The 22,190-nt window shown below is 38.2% G+C and overlaps 2 protein-coding genes across 7 annotated transcripts in view; one reads left to right on the top strand and one right to left on the bottom strand.

Moving 5' to 3' along the window:
- CMSS1 (cms1 ribosomal small subunit homolog) overlaps positions 1-22,190 on the top strand; it is a 228,872-nt gene that overhangs the window by 1,509 nt on the left and 205,173 nt on the right. The gene's annotated exons all lie outside the window — the stretch shown is intronic.
- FILIP1L (filamin A interacting protein 1 like) overlaps positions 2,424-22,190 on the bottom strand; it is a 194,920-nt gene continuing 175,153 nt past the window's right edge. For 4 of the 5 annotated variants that reach the window (XM_090151156.1, XM_090151160.1, XM_031613167.2 and 1 more), the window contains one exon: positions 14,904-18,022. In XM_090151156.1, the coding sequence (XP_090007282.1) occupies positions 15,247-18,022 (2,776 nt within the window). In that variant the 3' untranslated portion in view covers positions 14,904-15,246. Of the gene's footprint in view, positions 2,530-3,774; positions 3,960-14,903; positions 18,023-22,190 lie in introns of those variants that run through there. The other variant, XM_090151168.1, reaches the window with a different exon arrangement.

The raw sequence follows: 22,190 nt of genomic DNA, 5'->3' as shown, positions 1-22,190 counted from the left end.
CATGTAGTGAACTCCAAAAATACTATCTGAATGTTTTACTACTTACATTACAGGTGAATGTTGTGCACACCACGTATGCGTTCTGATCCCCAGATCCCATCTTTGCAAACTTGTTGACAGGTTCTTTACGTGGGGCCTGCTGTTGTATGATGTTGACACAAGCCATCAGTTAAGTAGGCAGAAGGTCCGTACATTTTTATTTTGTGTTGCTGCTCCTCACATACAGCAGATGTAAAATCAGTTGTTACTTTGTACCACGTCTTGTGGACACTTTAAAGTGCTTTAAGATCAAGTGGCAAGAAATAGAAAGTCAAGGTTTACAATGTACGCTGTAAGCAGAAAGAAAAGAATATAATTTCCCACTAGAGTTTTTGACAGATTTGATCATGTTTATTTCTGTGAAACACATAGTTTGTTTAAAAAACTATCCAACTTTAATTGCTGACCTATTTTAAAAAGCATCTCTGCCACAATGATGAGTAGAAAGCAGGAAAAAAAATAAAATATAATCTTTAAATACCTACCTTGTGCCAAGTCCCTTACAACTAGCCCTAGAATAAAAACTGACCAATGAATATTCATCCCAATATCTCAGCCCTCATAAGTGTCTTCCATTTTAGCAACTTGTACTCGGAAGACATTATTTCTAAGAAGTAGTGTATGAAAAGTGTTCGGACTCGCTAAAAGGGGATGAAAGTACAAACACATAGCCTAATAGATGGATGTATGAGTAATTCCTAATCTGATTTTGACCACATCATTAGAAACTGTTAGTTCAGAGTTTGTATTAAAAATTGAAGGTATTTACTCTCACTTTTGGGACATAAATGTTTGCATGAAGGGATTAGCCATCTATTTACCTTGCCACATGACACAAACTAAAGTATCTTGCTCAGTAACTTCTTCAGCATACTTTTGCTTTCAGAGATGTGGAGAGGATGGTTAGAGATTTTTAAGAGGGCTATTTATTAGTTTTGCTTAGTGTTACATGCATCCCAAGTCATATAACTTTAGGGCTTCCTTCCTTCTGTTTTACCAGTTCATGCCACAACTATGTGCAGTACCGAATACCATTTTTGTGTTGTACTCAGAACTAGAAGGAGAGATTAAGGAATACTGAGGAGTTTGTTTCGTGCTGGTGTAAGACATCAGCTGTTTCCGTTTCTCTCCATGAACAGAAAGAGCACTTCTGACAGCATTACAATGTCTCTCTTGCCTGTTATGGGTGTGCCACATCTCCGGGCAGGTTGACGGAGGGGAGACAGGCTTTAGTTTTCCAGAAATTCTTCCAGTTACCTTTTTTTCTGTTACCACTCCTTGTCTTTCATTCTCTGTGCTTTCCTTGTCTTCCTTTATCCCATAAGACTGTAGTATCTGTCCTTGTCAGTTCTTTTACATCCTTAAAGAAAAAGCTGTGTGGATCATGTCCCTTATAAGTTGAAATAAATGGTGTCATCCCAAGTTAGAGCAAAAGACAGGGAAACTCTTTAACGCCAGCAGTAAAAACAGGTATGAAGTATAATATTGTACTGTAGACGATGATCTGACAGTACCTGTGGGGCTGTTTGTATGCTCTAAAGCAAAGGATGTTGTGGGAATTCATTTTTTTGCCCATACATTTTTATTTTCTGTTTGTAGGCTGGTAAAATAAAGGGTGCCAAATGGCATCAGTTTGTTATGTGGGCTTTGCAACTAGTGAGAAGTGGACTGTTCACTGTAGCTCAATTATTAAGAGTTTTGTTGCGTGATCAGAGCTGGGATCTGTTGGTGAGCTGACCTGTGTTTAGAGAGTTTTCTCTCTTTCCTTTGGCTCATCCATCAGTCGCTGTCCCTTCTGATGAAAGCTGTTATTGTGCTGATGCTCCTTTTCACATCTGTCTGATGAGCATGCCAGGCTGACAGCTGCTTTTTGGAAATCATTTTGTTTCTTTTCATCATGCACACTTGTTCTGCAAGATGTATATCACGGGGTGCTTCTGTGAGCTTTCTTTGGACCTGAGCATGTGTCACTTGTAGCTTCAAAATTTTATGGTTAGCTGTAGATTTAGTGAATTAAATTGGAGTGCTTCTCTTTGTAATGTAGAAGAGTTTTTTCTCGATTTCTGTTCTTTGCCAAAATGTGTCTTGTAAGGCACATGCTGAAGTAAGGTTTCGGTAGGCTGATCTTTTGAAACCTTCACTTTTTAACTACCCATTGAGATTTTCTTGTGAGGCTGTTGAGGGAGGCATAGATTTCTGTTGTGGGTTTGCAAAAATAGTCCCGCAGGAGTGCTAATGTGTTGTACTGGCTCAGTGGCTAAGTTAAGCTTTTAGCTGTGAAATAAAAGGGAAACAAATTGGGTAACCGAACGCATCAATATCTCTCTTTGCTTCTGCAAAACGGTCCCAATTCTGGCTGTGATGTTGCGATCACCACCAGCTTTTGCTTTATTTAGGAATTAGGATTTGGCAGTTCTTAAAGAAAGACCTATGTGAAAGGAGCTTTCCCACAAATTATCAGTTGAGCCATTTAGACTGTTGGAATGCACTCTGTTAGGGGAAGAAGAATGAGGGAAACATTAATACCAGGGAAATAAATAAAGTTTTATATTCTAAAACAATAACTTGGGTTAGTTGGTATTATGGAATTCCTGTGGGAGAGTTACTTGTAGTAATAGTATCTTGTTAGTTTTAACTTTCTACAATAAAACAGTCAGGAATTTTCTTGTTAGAGCAACAATTGTTGTTTTGCAGACAACTGAAAACAAAGAACAAATATGGAGCCTCTTCTTGCATTTGATTTTTTTTTGTTTGCCTTGTCTGGAAGTAAATTTGAGTAAATTTTAAGTCTTTTAGAGAGGGTATACATTAAGAAAAAAAACCCAAGAAAATGGCAAATTCTTTAATGGGTGAGCAAGAACTACTTGTGCAAAGAATTAATTTGGTTAAAAAAAAAACTTCACTAGAAGATATGACTGCAACTGTCCATTTTCCATGGTAGTGGGCAATTGAAAGGGAGGGGCAGAATTGCAGAAGACCGAAATAACGCAGTTGCACTTCTTTAAAGTCACAAGTATTGTTACACTTGACACAATTTTGATCAGTTCCAATAAATACTGTTTAAGTGAACTCAAATCTAAATACTGTAGTCTAAATAAAAGGATGACAGTTAAAATAACTAATACAAGCAATGTCAATCTCAATTTTGCAACTGTTTTCTAAAGGTAACATCTGCATGAATGCAAATGGGGTGAATCAACTCAGTGAGGAGAGAATTGTTCATCTTCAGGTTACGTTTCTAAAGTGATGCTTCACACAACAAGGAACTTGAAACTTTTTGAAGCTCTATGCATTATGAAAGAGTCAATTTTTTTCTATCCCTCTCTTCATTTTGTCTTTACTGGTTAAGATAAAACACCCAGATTGAAACACTTCTTTACTAGACTGACTGAAAACAAAACATTCCCTCATTCAACCCTGTTTCATGTAGTTTACTGCATAAATCTGTAGAGACAACGTTGTTGTTGCTGTTTGTGGAATGTGTCAAAACTGATTTGTATTTCATTTGTTTCTCCACTGCAAGGGACAAATTCTGGAATTACGCCAGGAAAATGAGAGCAGACCTTGCAGTTACCTGTGTCTTTTAAAAGTCTGGCTGTCTCTTGCTCTCCTATAATTGGTGGCTACTAACCTACTGACTATGCGGAACGTTTCAGACTTCTCCCCAATGGAAATAACTGCTGTTGAGGTTCAGATTGCTTAAACCCACGTCATAGGTCATAGAAAATGATTTACCTTCTCCCTCCGCTGTGAAGGCAGGTTTTAGACACAGTCCTTATAATATGTAGCTTTCCAGAACTGTTGTCTTGAAGTGGCTTGTTGAGATGTCCAGCAGGAATTCTGACAGGTAGTTTAGTTGCATTTGTTGGCTTTGGTTTGGGGATCCGAGTTGGAACTGATTGACGGAACGCATCAGTAATCTTGAAATAAACAAGCAAACAAAAGATCGTGTTAGGAGGAGAGGTTGGTTGTATGTTCAGCACTTTACTGTCCTTTTCCACTTTGTATAATTAAACATGTTGCTCTCACTTAGAACTGTCTGCCCAAACTTCCTTACCCTCATTGGTAATGAGAGTGTAACACTGAATATAACTCACCTGCTTGTTTGAGAAATACCAAGGAATCCAAATGGTTGGGAACTGTCTGCCTATTCATAGTTTTTCTGTCAGTCCTCTGACTAGGACAGCAGCCCTTTGGGCTAAGTGATGGCATGGCATTCAAAGGCTGCGAACTCTGACTTCTCTAGGTGAGTGATCAGAGAATTTCCATGTGCAGAAGCGAGACATAATTGAGTCCTGAGTAGCAGAAAAGACTTAGCTTGTATGTGAAAAAAACCCATTATTTGAAAGTGACCACTGTGTACACAAAGTAAATGTATTTGTAGGAGGGACTCTCCATCCAGAATCAGTTATAAGTGGAATAAATATGTTTGGAGTGTATCATTTTAAGAGCCTATGACTTGGCTGCAGGCAAGTGTATATGATACAAGTTCTCAATAGGATAAAGCAGTATGGAAAAACCAACATTAAATTTTTGCATGTATTTTTTCAGTATGGAGGAACTTGGGGAAGTTTGCACTTTGTACATTTGCTTAATGGATCATAAATAAAGGAAAATAGATTCATGGAACCATTAAGGTTGGAAAATATCTTTAAGATCATCTAATCCAACCATCAACCCACCCCCACTAACCACATCCCTCAGTGCCACATCTACTCAGTTCTTGAACACCTCCAGGGATGGTGACTCCACCACCTCCCTGGGCAACCTGTGCCAATGCCTCATCCCTCTTTCAGAGATTTTTCCTAACATCCAACCTGATATTCAACCCCAGTAGGGAACTAGAATTCTGAGGTCTGAACAAGTCAGAATCGGTTTGAACTGGCTTAGAATTGGGTATAAAAGAATGCAGATAAAGATAGCAAGGATGACCAGTTACGTAACGTCTTCTGTGTAAAGAGTGGTAACATACACTGAAGCTTATGTTTAGAAAATAGGTTATAGAGAGAAAAACCAACACAAAATTCTAGCATTATTCCTAGTCCATGGATGGTGAATAGGGGAATTTGCTCTTTCAAATGACGTACTTGAGAAGGCGTACACAGAAGCTATCAAAAGACAGGTAAAAGATGAGAAGGAAGTATTTTGCCTTGCTAATGAACAAAAACACATTGGCACAGGCAGATAAAATGATCACATAAATTTCTTTGGAGAGAGATTAGAATGATTCATGAAGTCCATCAGGGACTGCTGAACATAAAGATGTGATGCAGGTTTCAGCTGAGGAGAGCCCTACGTTTTAGATTGCTAGAAGCTGGACTTGTCGCTCTGCTTGCTTGATACATAAGTTTTTTTGGTAAGCATTTACTGCCAGTCACCACTGACGTTGAGATACGTGAATGCTATGTCTAACAGTGTGTGACTTGTTTTATATTTTTATTTTTGAAATTAGAAAGTATTAATTTGTAGCTTTTATCTATACACTGAGAAAGGAAAGTGTTTGGCCTTGAAAATGAGGAAGATAAAGGAAATGCATTTTTCTTTGCTTTGTGGTCTTTGAAAGATTTTACCTCTAGGTGGCAGCAAAGTTTGTAGGTATGTGATGCATCATTATTTTACTATAGCTGAACTGAAACTTAACTTAATGCTGAATTAAAAAAGGACATGCGTTTGAAAAATAATTTTATCACTCAGATTGTTATCACAAAAGGGAAAAACCACATTTTTTTTCCCCCATGCAAATGAATTATACCAATGTTAAGTGTCCACGTTAGGATAACTAAACATGCACTTCTGCAATTGGACTGTATTTGACTACTTCACAGTGATTTCTGTTATAGGCAGGGATTTAACAAACTGTGCACCTAGCTCTCTCCATCCTCTTTCATCTCTTAAAAACTGTGGTATCTTCATCATTCCTAATACAAATTATAGAGAGAAAAGGGTGAATAACTTAAATTTAAGGCAAACACTTAGGCTGATACTTAAGTTTTTGACTTTCATTATGTGTATAGCAAGACCAGTGACTAAACTTTATTTTTTTAAACTTGCTACTTGACGTAATGATACTGCTATGAGTTGCAAGAAGAATATTTTGGGGCAGTTGACTAGAGAAGTGCTTAAGCTGCTGTGATTGTACCTGTAAAGAGGGGGGGCATTAAGTGGGGTTTGTTTGGAAAGTACTTGGAAACAACTTTATATCAAAGACTTCACTTATTTAGTTGTATAGTGAAGATTTTTGAACAATCCTCTTATTGCTTTCCCTACTACTTGGTCTAAAGGCATGTATGCAGGTACAGTAGACATGACATGCTTGTATGTTTTTTAGAAAGAACTATGTGACTAAAAAACTATATGAAGATGTTGGTGGTCTTTTCAGTTTGATATTTAGCTCTGATCTGTTTATGGGTAGTCTGTGTGCACACCAAGAATGTCCTCAAATCCTTTCAATCCTTATTACCAATTCATTTCTTCCATCGAAAGGAATGGTTTTCTGTCTATTCAATTCTTCATTGCCATCCACTTGTTTCCTGAATTTGCCAGATCCATGTTTGTAATTGCTGTTAAGTTATAGCTCCTTGAGTTCTCATTTGTAAAGCATTTCTTATATTTGCTGTCTTTCTAAGTGATGGAAGAGGAAATATGACATTTATCCTTCAAAAACCAGGCTGTACTGCCTTTTGTACTGCCTTTTCCATTACCATCAGTGCTCTCCAAACACTCCTAGAAATTAAATGTTTCTCAGGAGCTACCTAGATGAGATTTTAGCAGTTGCGTGGTTTTCCTTTATTTCAGTGTCTGTAAATGCACTTATGTAAATGTGGGCAAATAATTACAACAACAATAAAGCAAAGACATTAAACTAATCATGCTTTTGAAATGAACAGGTTATGGAGCATGTCTATCTGCAAAAGTAACATAATTATATTAATTTTAGCTGTTGGATTCAGAAAGTATCAAATAAGTAGTTAAAGCAATGATTTAAGGTACAAGAAAACTGCTGTTTTATAAAGATTTTTTTAACTTCTTCAGTTTTAAATTTACTTCTACTGTAGATGTCAATCACCTGAAATAGGGACAGGCAAGAGAAAGGGTATTACCCTGAGAACTTGTATGGGGTGCAGGTATTTGTTATCCCACAGTGCATGGCAGTGGGTAATTGAGGGATTGGAACAAACACTTCACAGGTGACAGCTGTCAGATTTTCACACGCAACTGTGAAAATGCCCTTCTGTAATTTCAGGAAGTTGGCTGTGAAGGTTTGCTCTGACATACCAGGATTTAGATTCCAAGTACCCTTCATTCTTTCCCAATGGCACAGAGGCAGCTTATCAGTTATGGACACCGGCCATCAGGAGTTCTGCCACAGTGCAGCGCTGGGAAAGGGCTAAGGCAGGTGTGCGTGCGGGTGTGAGGGAGGGCAAATACACCTGTTTATGTGCTGCTCAAGTAGTTCTGCCTTTGGTTCTAATCTCATGTTGCTCTGGAAGTACGGTGCATGCTTTGCTTCCTGTTCAAACTGTATTTGTTTGAATAGAAGGGAGCACATCGCACTAGTGTCATTGTTAGAACTTTATCTAGGAGAAATAACTTCAGATCTGGTTCTCTCTCACTCCTTAATTTTTTTTAGTTTAAGAAGAAAGACCCAGGGGGTCTAACCCAGTAGAAAGAATCATTTGCAGCTTCAATGAAAGCAGCCAGGGGATGGTGCTGAAAAGCCCTTGCAAAGAAACCCAGATGTCTGCACGTGCAGGAGCATGCTGCTTGCCAGGCTGCAGCTTTTTCCTGGATGACTGAATGCAGTCAGAACCTAAGCCAGGTCTGCAAGTGAGGATGAGTTAAGATTGAGTGGCAAAACTAAATATTCCCTTTGGTGTCCATACAAGATGTTTTAGGCTGAAATTTTCAGTTGGGCCTCTTGAGGTGCACAGGGCATTTGAATATTTCCTTTTCTTTCACTATGTCCTGGCATCCATCTTCTAGGGATCCAGTGGGAAAATTCTCAGTTGCTCTGTATTTCCTTTTTTGCAACTGGTTTATGTGCATGACTATATTCAGATGTGTTGGAAGGAGCGAGAGTAATAGTCCTTATTAATATTGGTAAGACCTCAGCCAGAGTACTGTCTGGCTTGGGGCATTGCATTTTCAGAAACGTATGCACCATTCTAAGTAGCTGTGCAGTGGGGAAATAATTACTGCTCTGTACAGCTGTAGTACTTGAGCTATTAGGCGGGAAAGCGATTGGGTTTGTTTAACCTGGAGAAAACAGAAGTGAAGAAAGATGTGTTAATTGCTTTCTAATACGTGAACGGCTGCTGCTGAGAAAGTAGTTCTCCAATTCCAGTGGGAGGATTGGTAACAAAAACTGGATATCAATTTCAGCAAAGGGAATTCAGTTTACAAATTAGCAGGATTTTTAGTGGCAAGAAAGCTTCAGCCCTGTTACAGATTCCTGCGGTAACTGATAAAGTATCATTGCAGGGGTTTCAGAGCAGAAGGAGCCAGGTGTTTGGAAGGGTTTAGGTCAAAGTGTAACAGGAAAATAGGTAGAAAAATGTCCCAAGGTCCCTTCTGTGCTCAGTTTTTTATGATTTCTACTGTTTTGCTGATAGTAGGCTTATTACAGTACCCATGATTTCAATAATAACATGAAGTATTTGACAGAAACACTTACATTAAAATTAGAAATAACTGTCATATATGTGATGAATTGTACTCGTGTGCCACCATAGTGTTGTTTGCTGAACACCTGAGCTTACATCTATTTTCTGATGGTGGGGAAAAGAAAAAGTGTTGGACAGAGTTGGGGGCAAAATTTGAATTCTTCATTACTAAAGTTCTGCCATGTGCCTTGTTCTTTTGGGACATCTTCACTGGGAAATGCGATAGGCTCATTTTTTAATAGGTGGCAAGGCACAGGGAAAGGTGAGTTTGTGTTGAGGGTCATTTCTCCTAGGGGAAGGACTGGCCTGGGCCCACAAGGCAGTGCAAGCTGCCCTTTACTGAGATGGAATGCCTCTTGAATTGAGAAGGGCTCTCATCTGCCCTTCTGGGGCACTGTCCATCCCCAAGAAGAAAGAGTACATCCTTTTTGGGTTACGGGGCACCATGCAATATTAATTCTGTCCAGGTGAGGGCAGTGCTGACACTTCAATGTTTCTCCTGGTGCTTAAAAGTTAGCGTAGTTCTACAGTAAGTTATTTTACAAATGTTTATGAGATCATCAGTTCTCTCGGTTTAAATCACTGCTGCCATTCGTGGAGTAGAAGTCTTGACATTGAGTCTCATTCTGTATGGATGGTGGGCATCTGGGGAGGGATGTGTTTGTACATTTGTAAATATACACCTCTCAAAGGTGTGTAGAAGTGAACTCATATCTACGGACACTTTTTAACATGGAAGTATTCTCAGTATTAAAATCATCAGCTCAAAAGCTCTGAATATATCTTTTCTTTTATAAGTTATTACATATGTTGAAAAAGTTTACAGAGGTAAGAGGTAATCAGGTTGTATCCAAGAATACTCTGCATGGAGAAGGAAAAAGAACACTGTGCTTTTATCATCAGGGCCTATTTTCTGTCTGGGAGCAGGCTGCTTTCCTCTGTGAAGATCACATTTAACTGTGTGTTAATAAGAGTACCATTTTTACATACAGATATATTTTACTATGCCATTAATATATATGTAATATATATTACATGATTATATAATTAAACTAGCTACATATTTTAAACATAGACATATATTTAATTATATTATTATTTTATATTATATGCTAATTACATTGTTATGATGAATATATATTTAATTATGTAATTAATATGTCTAATCACAAATCTTTCTCTCTATATACTACTCGCGTACAAAAACCCCTACATTTGTCCCCATTTGGGGACCCTATAAAGGCTTCAGTGTGAGACATTCAAAGATAAGAAATTCTGGATTTTAGTCATGGCTGAAGCTGCCTTGCTATGCCTGTACACAAGTCACTTAATTTCTCCCCTGTTTTTTTCTCCTCTCAGCTGTAAAGTGAGAGTCATTTCTTAGTACCCCGGAAGGCTGTTAGTAGGACTGTTGAATGGTGGTTGTACATTTGGAGTGCTTTTGATGTATTTATGTGCTAGGTTGCATCTCTGCAGACAATTGTGGTGATATCTAAAGAGATAAAACCAGCACTTCGGCAGCAATTTCAGTATTAAGAGGGCTCATCGTTTGTTGCTTGTCCCAGCAGTTTTACTGACACAGCTGCTTGTTTGAGCTGTGCTACGAAATTAACCCTTCTTTTTGTTTGTTTGAATCCAGGTTAGTTTCTTGGTCTGATTCACAGTGCTACTTCATGTGCAGTAATGTCAGCAAAACTGGACTGGACAGTACCCTGTAGTAGGGATAAGAGGGGAAGTAGCTTCTCTTGCCTATCCTTGTATGAAGACCCTGGTATGTCAGGCCAGTGCCTACAGAGTGGAGAGTCCCTGATTGAAACAGGCTTATCCTGCTGCACTCAAAATGTGCTCCACAAGAGTGCTTACCTTAGTAGTCTGGGAACAATCAAGTGCAGTTGGCAGCTCTGATAGTTGAGGCTTTCTGGATGCCCACACAATTGATGGACATCTGATGATGGGCTGTCAGACAGAATTTGGCCACAGCAGGGGGCCACTGGCTGCAGGTTTATGGAAACACTTCATTCATTTTAAACTTTTAAGGAAAGCCTTTTTCTTGAGCACTTTCCCACTTACATTGCTTGGTGCTAATTTTGAAATGTCTTTATGCACCCACTCATGCTGTGTCTGAACCATAAGATCTTTTCTATTTCTTGTTAACATAATGTTTGGTAGTCTTCACTTATGCCTGGAGATCAGGCAGTTGCCAGTTATTCTTTTGCCTGTCTCTGTAGCTGTTCCTAGAGACAAGTCCCTGGGAAAATGGGTACTCCATTTCTATCACTTAACCCTGCAGAATCCATTCAGCCTTAATTAGAAAGTAATAGTTTATAAGTCTGCTTTTTATTATTCTTTCCTTAGCATGGGAAGCATGTTTTTTAGGCCTTTATGAGATCCATACATAGGATTCTTTTTTTCTTCTTACAGCCTTGCATTCGGTCCCCAGGTACCATGTTGACATTATCTACAGTGTTTTGAAATAGGAAGATTAGCTGGCTATTATTTTCTCAATTATATTCATGAATTAGCAACTGGAGGAAGAGATTCTTTTCTTAAACTTGAGATACCTTTTAGTTGATGGATGGACACTCTGCTCGCAGTACCATTATTGGCTCTTAGTCTCTTCTTTTCTTTTCCTTCCTTCCCCTCCCATCCCTCATCTGTCCTCCCTTTTGTGACAAAAAATTATAAATATTTCAAAGGAAATATTTTATTGCGTAAACATAATGACTCAGAAATGCTGAGTACTGAATAGTTGATGCTGCCTTCACTTGCATTCCTTTGCTTGCTTACAGAACTAAAACTGAAAAGGGAAAGCGGGCTGATAATTTTTGATTTAATTATGATTTAATTTTTCTTTTCTGTTTCTGAGGACTTAACATGACATCCAGTGGAGAGAGCAGATTTGTAGATCTGAGAGGAGATGTCTGCATGTTGTTTTGGAAAAGGGATGGGTTGATACTACGATCTGCTGAAAACTGTTCTTATGCTCCATTTCACGTTTTAATCCCTCAGATATACCCTACTTAGTGGTTTGGGTTTTTTTCTTTGCGACCGTATTTCCCATTAGTATTTATTTATATCACTGCTGTAAGTACCTGACAAATTTTAGGCTTTTGGGAAAACACTGAAAACTGAAGTGTCTCATCTTCCAATGTTAAAACAGCAGTACTTACCACTTGGAGTGCATCTGAGTCCTGGAAAAACTGCCTTGCTTGGTTGAAATGTAATACAATTATGCTTGGTGTTTTTGTTCAAAGTGTTTAAATCATTTTTCAGACAGGTCATGTAATTTTTCCCTTGCTCTGTTTTCTCTTTGCCTGCTAAGCAAGCAGGTGAATATTCCCCCTCAGCAAAAAGAAATCATCTGAAATACGAAGTGCTGATCTGAACAACTTGAAGTAAATTTGTAAACACTTGCAATTTCACTAAGCTATGCTTTCTCTTCTTATGATGAATATAGAGCTAGCTTATTTTTATTCAGTGTAAGTTTCTGCTCTCAACAAGTACAACTGAGCAAATGTTCTTCTCTGCTATGTATTTTGAAAAAATATTGGGAATTTGAATCAGGCTTTATTCTGCAAATATAATTATTAGGCAAAATAATAATTGTGTTTTTCATGTGTTGAAAATCTATGACAAAAAAATCCCGTGTGAAGTCAGTTGAGGTCTGTATGTAGATTATTTAATTAATGGGGGGATATAATCAATGCCCTTAATCAAGGCATGTTTTTGAGGAAATGTTGCAAGTTCACTTACACATAATATCGGTACATTTTATTTGAGAGTTAATGGTAATGAGTGACTACTTCCTTTGTGTTTTGTTAATTGGACAGTTACTGGTAAACCACCACCAACAGAAGTACTGAGACAGGAGCAGAAGTACTGTCCTGTTTAATGATTAAACTTATAAGTGTTGTGAACTTTGGCTTAGGCTTTGTATCGAAAACTTAGCTTTAGACTATGAAGTCCTTATTCATAAAGGCTTGGGAATTGCCCAAAGGTCTACGTATGCTTGTTGCTATTATGTCCTGTTTTGTGCTGTCTTTCAAAGACATTGGAATAGAAGGGCAGATAGTTAATAATCAACACATTTCTGCACATTTTGAACACAGCTATAAGATGAAATATTTTTTCCACAAGGCTTTAAAGTCTGATTGAAGAAAATGCTAGTGTTGCTGAAGGACAGTTGTTTATCTTTTAATTTGTAGAGAATCTGGCATCCATTAGTATGCTGTCAAGTATGCACTACTTCAGGCACAGTTACTCAGTACCATGCTTATAACATGCCCCTGCAGAGATCTTGGGTATCAATCAACAGAACATGCAGTATTCCAAATTCTAGACGTGCAGAGAATGCGTTCTGAATGGACTGCTTCTGCTTTTTAATTTTGGATGAGCCTTTCAGTTAATAATGTGAAAGCTGAATGCAAGAAAGTTACTTGTTTATGTAATTGGCACAGTTATGGTAAATTTATTATAAAAATCAAGTTAGAATCTTGACTTGCCCGAGTGCTAGCTACTGTCTTGATTGGTAACTTCTGCTGAAGTTGGTGAGAGCCAACTTGCAATCTGCCTTGCAGGGTGAGACCATTCATTTCTTCTGACCCAGATCTTAATCAGATCTCACTTTCGAGTCAGCGATGATAAACTGAAACAAATTTAGTGTGAAGGACCTCTTATGAAACCTGATTACCTGATACAGCAGTTCTTGAAGCTATTCATGACATTAAGCTAGACTTACACCATCCCATATTTTGACCTTAAAGTTTCCACTGCTCAGCTATAGTATCACGGAGTCATAGAGTGGCTTAGGTTGGAGGGGACCTCAAAGAACACCAAGGGACCTCAAAGTACATTTGCTACATTGAGTTCCAAACACAAAATCTGTAACTTACTAATTTTCCTTCCTATTGCTGATTTCACCTAGAAGAAGTGTGTATGGGTGGTGGGTTTTGCTTTTCAATAGAAATTATTCCTTTAAATATCAGCTTTTACCTACAGCTACCCATTTGGGTTCCTGTCCTATAAAAGTCCCTTTGTTATGTTAAAGTGTGTGCCAAAGTCCTTTGCTGAATCAGCTGCTAAATTATACTGCAGATACTATTATTTTTTTTGAACTCCAGATAATGTAAGCAGAATAATGATACAGGTTTAGTGAAGAAATGAATAGAAACTTTGTCCTTACATGCAAACTTCCTTGTTGATAAGGAGATTTTATTTTAATTCCAGTCCTCCCACCTCCCGGACGTAAGTTACTTAGGCAGTTCTTTAGAATAAGAAGCTGCCTTTCCAAATTCCCTTTTTTTTTCAAGACAGCTTTTGTGATCTGTGATCTGAAAGTGAATTTCAGATCTTTTGGCTTGATTTACGTTCAGTATGAAGCTGGTCTACTATTTGCAATATTTTCTGGGAGGCTACAATTTGCTGTTTGGCCCACATGTAAACTGAGGCAGCATTGTTTAAGTTTCTGTCCTTTCCTTGGGCGCTAATTCCATATCTATCACTGAAATATCTTAACCTCTTTTGTCTGTGCTGTATGGTACTGCAATTTAGCCTAGTCCTAGAGGCCTGTGTGTTCAGAGAGGAGGTCTAGTGCTACTTCTTATTGCTTCAGTCAAGCTTCCTCTGTCTATTATGCAAAGAATATGATGGTGGGCCACAATTGCTAATAATCTTGTTTCTCCTTCAGTCACGTTGGACTGATAATGAAGAGCTTATATGAAATTTGAGTGTTGTATGTGAATGCATTCTGAATTACCAACTTAGAAATGTATTTCTGTTAATTGTTTTACAGCGTACTTAAGTGATAGCAATTTTTCTGTTGTATTGGGAAAAAAAAACAACAAATGTTTGCCTTTTGGGGAGGGAATTAGGGTTTACATGAGGATACAAAAAGAGATTTATAAAAGGATGGGGAGAAAAAAAGTGGTTGTCTTGGTCTGGAGCATATCATTTATGCATCGTAAATCTGATACAAGATACAATACATTTTGTGTTGATTGTGTGTGTGATATAATGATAATTATCTGAAATGAGAGAGCTAGGAGGAATTTGGAAGAAATGGAAGGTAACAAGTTAAGTCTTTTCTGAAGTTAGCAGGCAATATTATGGCTTAATTCAAATTCTTTCATACATGCAAAAAATAAAATAAAATACAAACACACACACACACACACAAAGGAACCAAAAATGTTCTGCAAGCAATGATAAAAATAATCAATTATTTACTGTTTTTGTAATGTTAAAATATTTCACCAAGGCAAGTTGCAGTCGAAAGTAATGTGAGTTATTTTGAAAATGGAAATACATAAAGATGCATTTATACAAGTGCAAGACTAGATATTTTACATAACTGTATTTCAATTAGAAGATATACAGTAAGTGCACACTTGATAACACTAAGCAGGCAAAACTTAACGTTAGTTTCATATAATGTTGTAAAGTTCATGCACAGATCTCTCCCATAGGAAAAGGGCCGTTCCAAATAATTCTTGCTGGGATGAAAAACAGGATGGGTTGCTGGTAAGGGTGTCAGCATGGATGAGGGTCAGTTATAGACATTACTTACTGTAATTTGTGATTGCCGTGGGAGAGGAGTGGCTGTTGGTGTGATAGTAATACTGCTGGTGATTTTATTGGTGGGCTTACTGGGTATTCCATTAGCTAGTGCTGGAGTTCTGTTATCTTGCACTGGGGTACAGGGGCTGATGGTCTTGGTACCGGTGAGAGCTTGGACGTAAGGACTTCCTAAGTGGATGTGGATTTTGTTATCCTCAGTAGTTATTACACTTGATCCCGTGCTGTTAGACCTCTGAAACTGCCACGATGACTGCCTGTCTGGGGATACTCTGAAAACAGCATGCTTGGCTCCCATTTCCAAAGGCTCTGAGGAGAGCATTTGTTCCTGAGAACTTGAGCCTGGTAAAGCCAAAGGGGACATTGTTCTTTCAGGCGTTAAGGAACCACATGAGTCAGGAGTTTGAGATCTTGCAAAAGCAGCCATAGTAATGGGAGAAATGGCTTGCTCTGGGCTCATGTAACCTTCTGATGCTTTCGACTTTACAGGCGCGAAGGAGGCATTTTGAATAATAGTTATTCTTTGTTTGGGAGTGCCGCAGTTAGGTATAACTGCTGTACTTGTATAGGAGTGAGTACTTTCTGTAGTAGGACTTGTTATTTCGAGCGTTGCTGTGTTCTGCCCATGGTCTGGAGTTACTTTTATGTGCAGAGGTTGGCCAGGTGTATGGCTTAGCACTAAGTCTCCAGCCTGTGCACAGTTTCCATTTTGCTTTGTATGAATCTTTCCATTCTGGTGGTGGTTTTCTTTCGACTTCATCCAAGGGATCCATAATTTCTTGTGCATGGCATTCCCGATGGATGAGTTGCTTTTGAAAGCCACTGATTGTTCCTCATCATTGCTGTCCTTGTCCTCAAAATCACTGTCTTCATACAGCTGCCCATTTATGACTGCTCGCTCTAAAGGCATGAGGGTTTTGTAATCGGGTGGTTCGTTGTCAGCTGGATCTGTCTGGACTTCTTTAGAAAAAACTTGCAAGTCAGATATCCGCCTTCCATTAGCACCAGGTCTGAGGCTCTTACTGAAACGTCTGTACCTCTCTAATTCTTTTGTGAGGCTTTCCATTTCTCTTGCTAACTCCCTGTTCTTGTTTTCTTGTTGGGTGAGTTTCTTCTGTAAGACTGTATGATCACCTCGGAGGTGACAGATTAGGTCTTCTGTTGCCATGTATTCATGAATTTTCTCTTTCAGTGCATCTACTTCTCTGGAAAGGTGACTTGATTTAGCTTCTTCTTCTTTGAGCTTCTTAAAAAGACGCTGCTCTTGATTGGATTCTGCCTTTTCTGTTAGTTTATACCTAGCTACTTCCATTTTCACAGCCTCCAGTTCCTCTGACAGGAGCTTGGCTTTGTCCCGTTCATTGACATATCTTCGTTCTAGAGACTCAAATTCATCTTCAGTTTTCATAAGATCGTCTTCTATGGCCTTCATTTCTTTCAGCTTCTGCTTAAGCCCCTCAACTTCTTGAGAAAGCTCTTTGATTTTGTTGTTCTCCTGCTGCAAGGAAGTGCTGGATTTAGTAGTCTCTTTAAGCTTATTTTTAAGAAATTCTTTTTCAACAGCTTCCAGTGACTGAAGTCTTTTTCTTAGAATATTTACTTTGGAAGCAAGATCATTTCCTTTCTCCTCTTCTGCTTTGAGTTTGTTTTTCAGCTCATCTCTTTCTTTTGTGACACTGGACACTTTTTCCTCTGCATCAGATTTTGATTTCAGTGCCTTTTTACTTTCCTCAATCAGTTTTTCTGTAATGGACATCACTTTATTTTTTTCCACCTGGAGCTGAGAAGTTGCAGCTTCCAGCTTTTCTTCTGTTTGCTTTATTTTTTCACTCATAGCTTTTCTTTCATCCACAAGCATCACTGTTAGAGTCTTAAGCTTTGTTAAGTCTTCTTTAAGCGTGGATTCGGTTTTTTCTAACTTGCTTTCAATTGCTTCGAGCTCTCCAACCCTAGCTTTTAAGCCTTCCAGCTCAAGAGACAACTGTTTTGTAACCATTTTTTCTCTTTCTAGGTTGCATTTCAGGGAGTAGCATTCCTGTTTGCTTTTGTTGAAAGCATCCTCTAATTTCTCCAGCTCCATAATTCTTTTGTTGAGTTTGTCAACTTCCCCTTTAAGGCTCTTGCTCTGTGATGCTTCCTTTTCTAACTTTTTATTAAGTTCTCTGCACTGATCTTCCATTTTTATGAGCTCTTCATCTTTTCCTTCCATCTCCAGCAGTCGTTTCCTTAATTCCTCCACTTCAGACATAAGAGTGGAGTTCCCATATTCTCCCTTATTTATCTTATCCCTTAGGTCTTGCAGTTCATCTTCTGCTTTTCTTAAAGATTTATTGGTCTCTTCCAGCTCATCAATTTGTCTGCTGAGTGCATTCAGTTTTAACCGCAGCTGACGATTCTGGCTGTCTTCATTGGTTAGTTTGGCCATCATTGCTTCTTGATCTTGGGAAACCTTACTGCTTTGGACTTGAAGTTCAGCCTCCAGCCTGCTGGCTTTCTGTTCTTGCTCTTGAGCTTTTGCTTCAGCAAAAGCGAGTTTCTCATGTGCTTGGTCTGCAGAAGTGGTTAACTCTTGAATTTTTTGACTTTGTTGATTCAAGTGCTCAGTGAGTCTTTGTTGTTCATCCACAACCATTAAAGCAAAGGATTTCAGTTTAGTCAATTCTTCTTTCAGTTTAGCTATTTTCTTGTTGTTTTCCTTCTCTTTTTTTTCTTGGTACGCTGTTTCTTGTTCAAGAAGCTTTTTCAGTCTAGGGAGAGGAAACAATATAATATTTTGAAGCCATTTCAATGGGCATTTAAAAACACACTTGAAATATTATGACATCTGCCAGATGTGCGTGAACATTCACTTGTAACTAGAAGCAGACATATCCTTGTAGTGTCATAAGGAAGACCGTACAGGTCTTAGCTTTTCTACTCAGAATTTTTTTATAGTGGACACTTCAATAATTATCATCTACACTTAAAAACTTCTTTAGCTGTGCATCTTTAATTACATTTTTAGCTTTTGACAGGTATCAGCACAATGCAGCTGTTTGATGTTCTGCTCTGAAACAATGCTGATTTTGCTGTCTGTTGAGACTAGGTGTGTACATGCAGGTTATTTTGAAAATGCAATAATCACAGTGGTTGAGAAATTAAATCACTGCAGCCCTTAAGGGCAGGTATACTTTACAGCTTTATAAACCTCCTAATACCTTTAAGCTACTTATAAACCATCCTGATCTTTTATGATATTTATCATTAAACCTTACAGGTGTTAAAGTACATGAAGGAAATGTACCCACACTGGGCTATTAGATGCGCTGACTAATGCCACTCTCTAAACAGTGCATCAAAGCAAAAACCAAACAATGTCTCTGAGCTTGTCCTCTGTGGAAATACAGATCCTATTACATTGTATCACACCAAAAATCTTCTGTCAAGAGATAAACAGGAATGTTGGTTGTGAACATAAGAAGAGCAAATTTTCTTGCTCCCTGCTGGATTCAAATTTGGTCTTATATTAAAAATTTGAAGATGTAGTGAAGTGCATCTCTACTTTATATGACCCTTGAAATTTTTCACAATGGTTTTCCCAAATCATTGCTTACAAATTTATATTAACATCGTCTTAACCAAGATGCAATAGACTTAAATTGTTCAAGACCTGTGATGAGTTCTTGCACATTTGTTCATTTAAAATTCTAAGAAACCTCCAAAAATCTCAGATAATAATTAGGTTATTTTGTAGATTTTTTTTCTTTGTCAGGGAGGTGCTTGTACAGTGCATATGAGATAAGATAAGGTTTGGCAGCACCTCCTTTCAATTAGATTTTTCCCTGATAGCTGATCTATACATTAAGTATGTTCTAATATTCAATAAAGTATTAAAAGCCTAGATTGAACTAATGAAGCATTAGAATTTTTTCATGCTTCACTGTTGTTCATATATATGATATATACTCAATTGAATAGAGTGACAAGGAGGAGAAGGAATTGCCTTTCAAGAGTGCTCTTCCACAGCTTAAGCACTTGTTAGCTGAGACCCCTTGCCTTTTTTCTTTCCTTTTTATTCTTTTTTTCCCTCTTTCTGAAGTATGATAAGGACTCTCCAGAAGTAAGTACTGATGCATAAGGTTCCTGTTCTGCATTTGTCCCTGGTCAGTGTTGTGATGTCCAAGCAGGAAATTTTTACACCTTTCCACTGACAAGCTTTTGTTGCAGCCAGACTTTTAGTTCAGGTAGAGCTTAAATAATGGCAGCCTTAGCACAGCTCTTTATTAACTGTTGACTGACTGGAGGCATGTATTTCTGGGGCTGCCTCAGCAACATCCTCTTTGGCAGCATGGTAGTTCTTGTGCATGTAGAGAGGAAGCCCCTGCCATTCTGCAGCTGTCCATCAGACTTGTCTGGTTTAATCATAGAATCATAGAATCGCTCAGGTTGGAAAAGACCTTCAAGATCATCAAGTCCAACCACAACCTAACCATACTACCCTAACTCTAACAACCCTCCACCAAATCATATCCCTGAGCACCACATCTAAGTTGTTTTTAAACACATCCAGGGATGGTGACTCAACCACCTCCCTTGGAAGCCTATTACAGTGCTTAACAACCCTTTCTGTATAGAAGTTCTTCTTAAAATCCAACCTAAACCTCCGCTGGTGCAACTTGAGGCCATTTCCCCTCATCTTGTCGCCTGTCACCAGTGAGAAGAGACCAACCCTGCTCTCGCTGTAAGCACCTTTCAGGTATTGGAAGAGAGCAATAAGGTCTTCCTTCAGCCTCCTTTTCCCCAGACTAAACACCCCAGTTCCTTCAGTCGCTCCTCATAGGGCATATTCTCCAAACCCTTCGCAAGCCTTGCTGCCCTTCTTCGGACCTGCTCCAGGATGAGGATACTCAATAGAAATCTATGACTATCAAATTTCTTAACACCTTTACCACCACCCCTACAGTTTTTATTCTAGTGCAGCAGTATATCACTACATTTAGTGTAATGAAATACTTGCTGTGAAAAATTGGTGGAATGGGAAAAAAACAGTAAACTGAGTTGATTTCAAAGTTGTCAAGCAGCCCCAAATTCTTTACAACAGTAGATTAGTGTAATGGGGAAAATCGACATGAAAAGGTGTAAGGGGAGAGGGAGCGGTTTGTGAAGTGAGCTCGGAAGAATGTTGCTGGCTGACAGCGTAAGAGGACTACACCATCTTCAAAGGCGGCTTTTTACTGTGTTGTCAGTGCATAAACTTGGGTCATCTTTTTAATGTTAGCTAGTCTGATTTCCTTTTAGAAAAAAATCACCCTCCCCTCCCCACCCTTGTCTCTGAATGCTTTAGTAGTGAAGTTCAATTGATGATTTACTGTTGCCATAGATATAAAAACCATAACAGAAGCACAACTAACAATTTCATTTGGAATAGACTCATTTTTTTTGTGTATGCATGAAGTTAAGATGGATTAATATGGATAAAATAGACTTGAGCTATTAGCATGTGTTTCATTTTAGCTCGCTTTGTTGTAATTTATTTTTGTAAGGCAAATTCAGCTAACGTGATTAATATCTAAATTAATTGAGATTTTACTCAACACTTCTTTATTAACTAGTTGATATTTCTCTGGCCAAACAGTACTGAAATGCTCCAGTGACTGATGCCCCTTAAATTGCTTTAGAAGGAAGACTTGGGCCAAACAGTAACCCAACAATTCTAATTTTCATAGGAATGCTGTGTAATATTTTATGGTGCAACAAAGAGAATTGTTCATAAATAAATTGATAAAGTCAGTTGGCAGATGTTTGAGTGAATAATCCCACAAGTCCTTCCAGTGAGCATTACGTACATGTACAGTTTGTATCATTTTCCCATTTTCCTTTTTATTTTTTGTTCTGTAACTTCATTTCCCAAGTTCTGATTCAGCAATCTGCTTGAGGTTCCAGCCCAAAGTGAGTGCTTATCTGAGAGAGTCTAACCCAAACTGTGATCAGTAACCATGTATTCCCATGGTTATTCGAACAGAAGTGCTTAAACTATTAGTAACTGAACTGGATTGTTGTATAAGCTGATAAGAATTTTCAAGAGATTTTGTTTCCTTGGTCATTCCAAAACACTCTAGGGTACGTGGAAGTGTTTCTTTGATTGAAAACATAAAGTACAATTTTAAAATTCAAGCAGACATACAAAGAAAATACTTCTAACCCCTTAAATCTATAACATAACTTCAGTGCAGTCAAATTATGGAGTGTAGTTAGAAGCTGTTAAATGATTTTAATGTTTTTCTGAACAGAAGAAAAGGGGTATATTATTATTACTTTAATATATGTAATCAAATATGCTTTTGCACTTGCTTTTGGTAAGTGTGGGACTGCAGAATGGAAACTGAATACTTGCTGGACTTTCTCCTCAGCCAATGTTAAGTCTGGCTTCTCTTGTCTTCTCTTATAAAGTCTGGCCACGTAAGTAGCAGAAAGGTAAAAGTGAAGATGTGACTTTGGACCTGCTGTGTTTTTAACCATACCATAAGGTTTAAAGCTACCAGGTTTATTGGAAGGATCCAACTATGCTGGATTTGAAGGAGCTATGTCACCAAAAGCAGTAGCGTGCGAAGGTCAGAAAAAGGTGGCTTAAAAAAAAAAAAAGAAAAAAAGGTAGAAATAAAATGAATGGATGCCCTCTATCCCATAAAATATTTTTAGCATTTACATTTCCAGTTGAATTTTGTGATCAAGTAATTTTGTTTTAGACAAAGGCAGGTATATCATTTAGACGAAGCACTCACAGATAATTCCAGGGAGTTGACTTCATAGGACTACAAGAACCCTTTCTGAATCCAGGCCAGCAAAAACAGGCATTGGAAACTGCTTTTATGAACATGAATGGTAGGTAGTTAAACAGTCAGGGCAGTGTCTTATTACTCTTTCTATGTGGCTTCT

Source organism: Phasianus colchicus, chromosome 1 (assembly GCF_987193195.1).
Source record: "Phasianus colchicus chromosome 1, bPhaCol1.hap1.1, whole genome shotgun sequence".
Taxonomy (NCBI): domain Eukaryota; kingdom Metazoa; phylum Chordata; class Aves; order Galliformes; family Phasianidae; genus Phasianus; species Phasianus colchicus.
The sequence above is the reverse complement of the archived record's forward strand: the minus strand, read 5'-3'. Positions and strand labels throughout refer to the sequence as shown.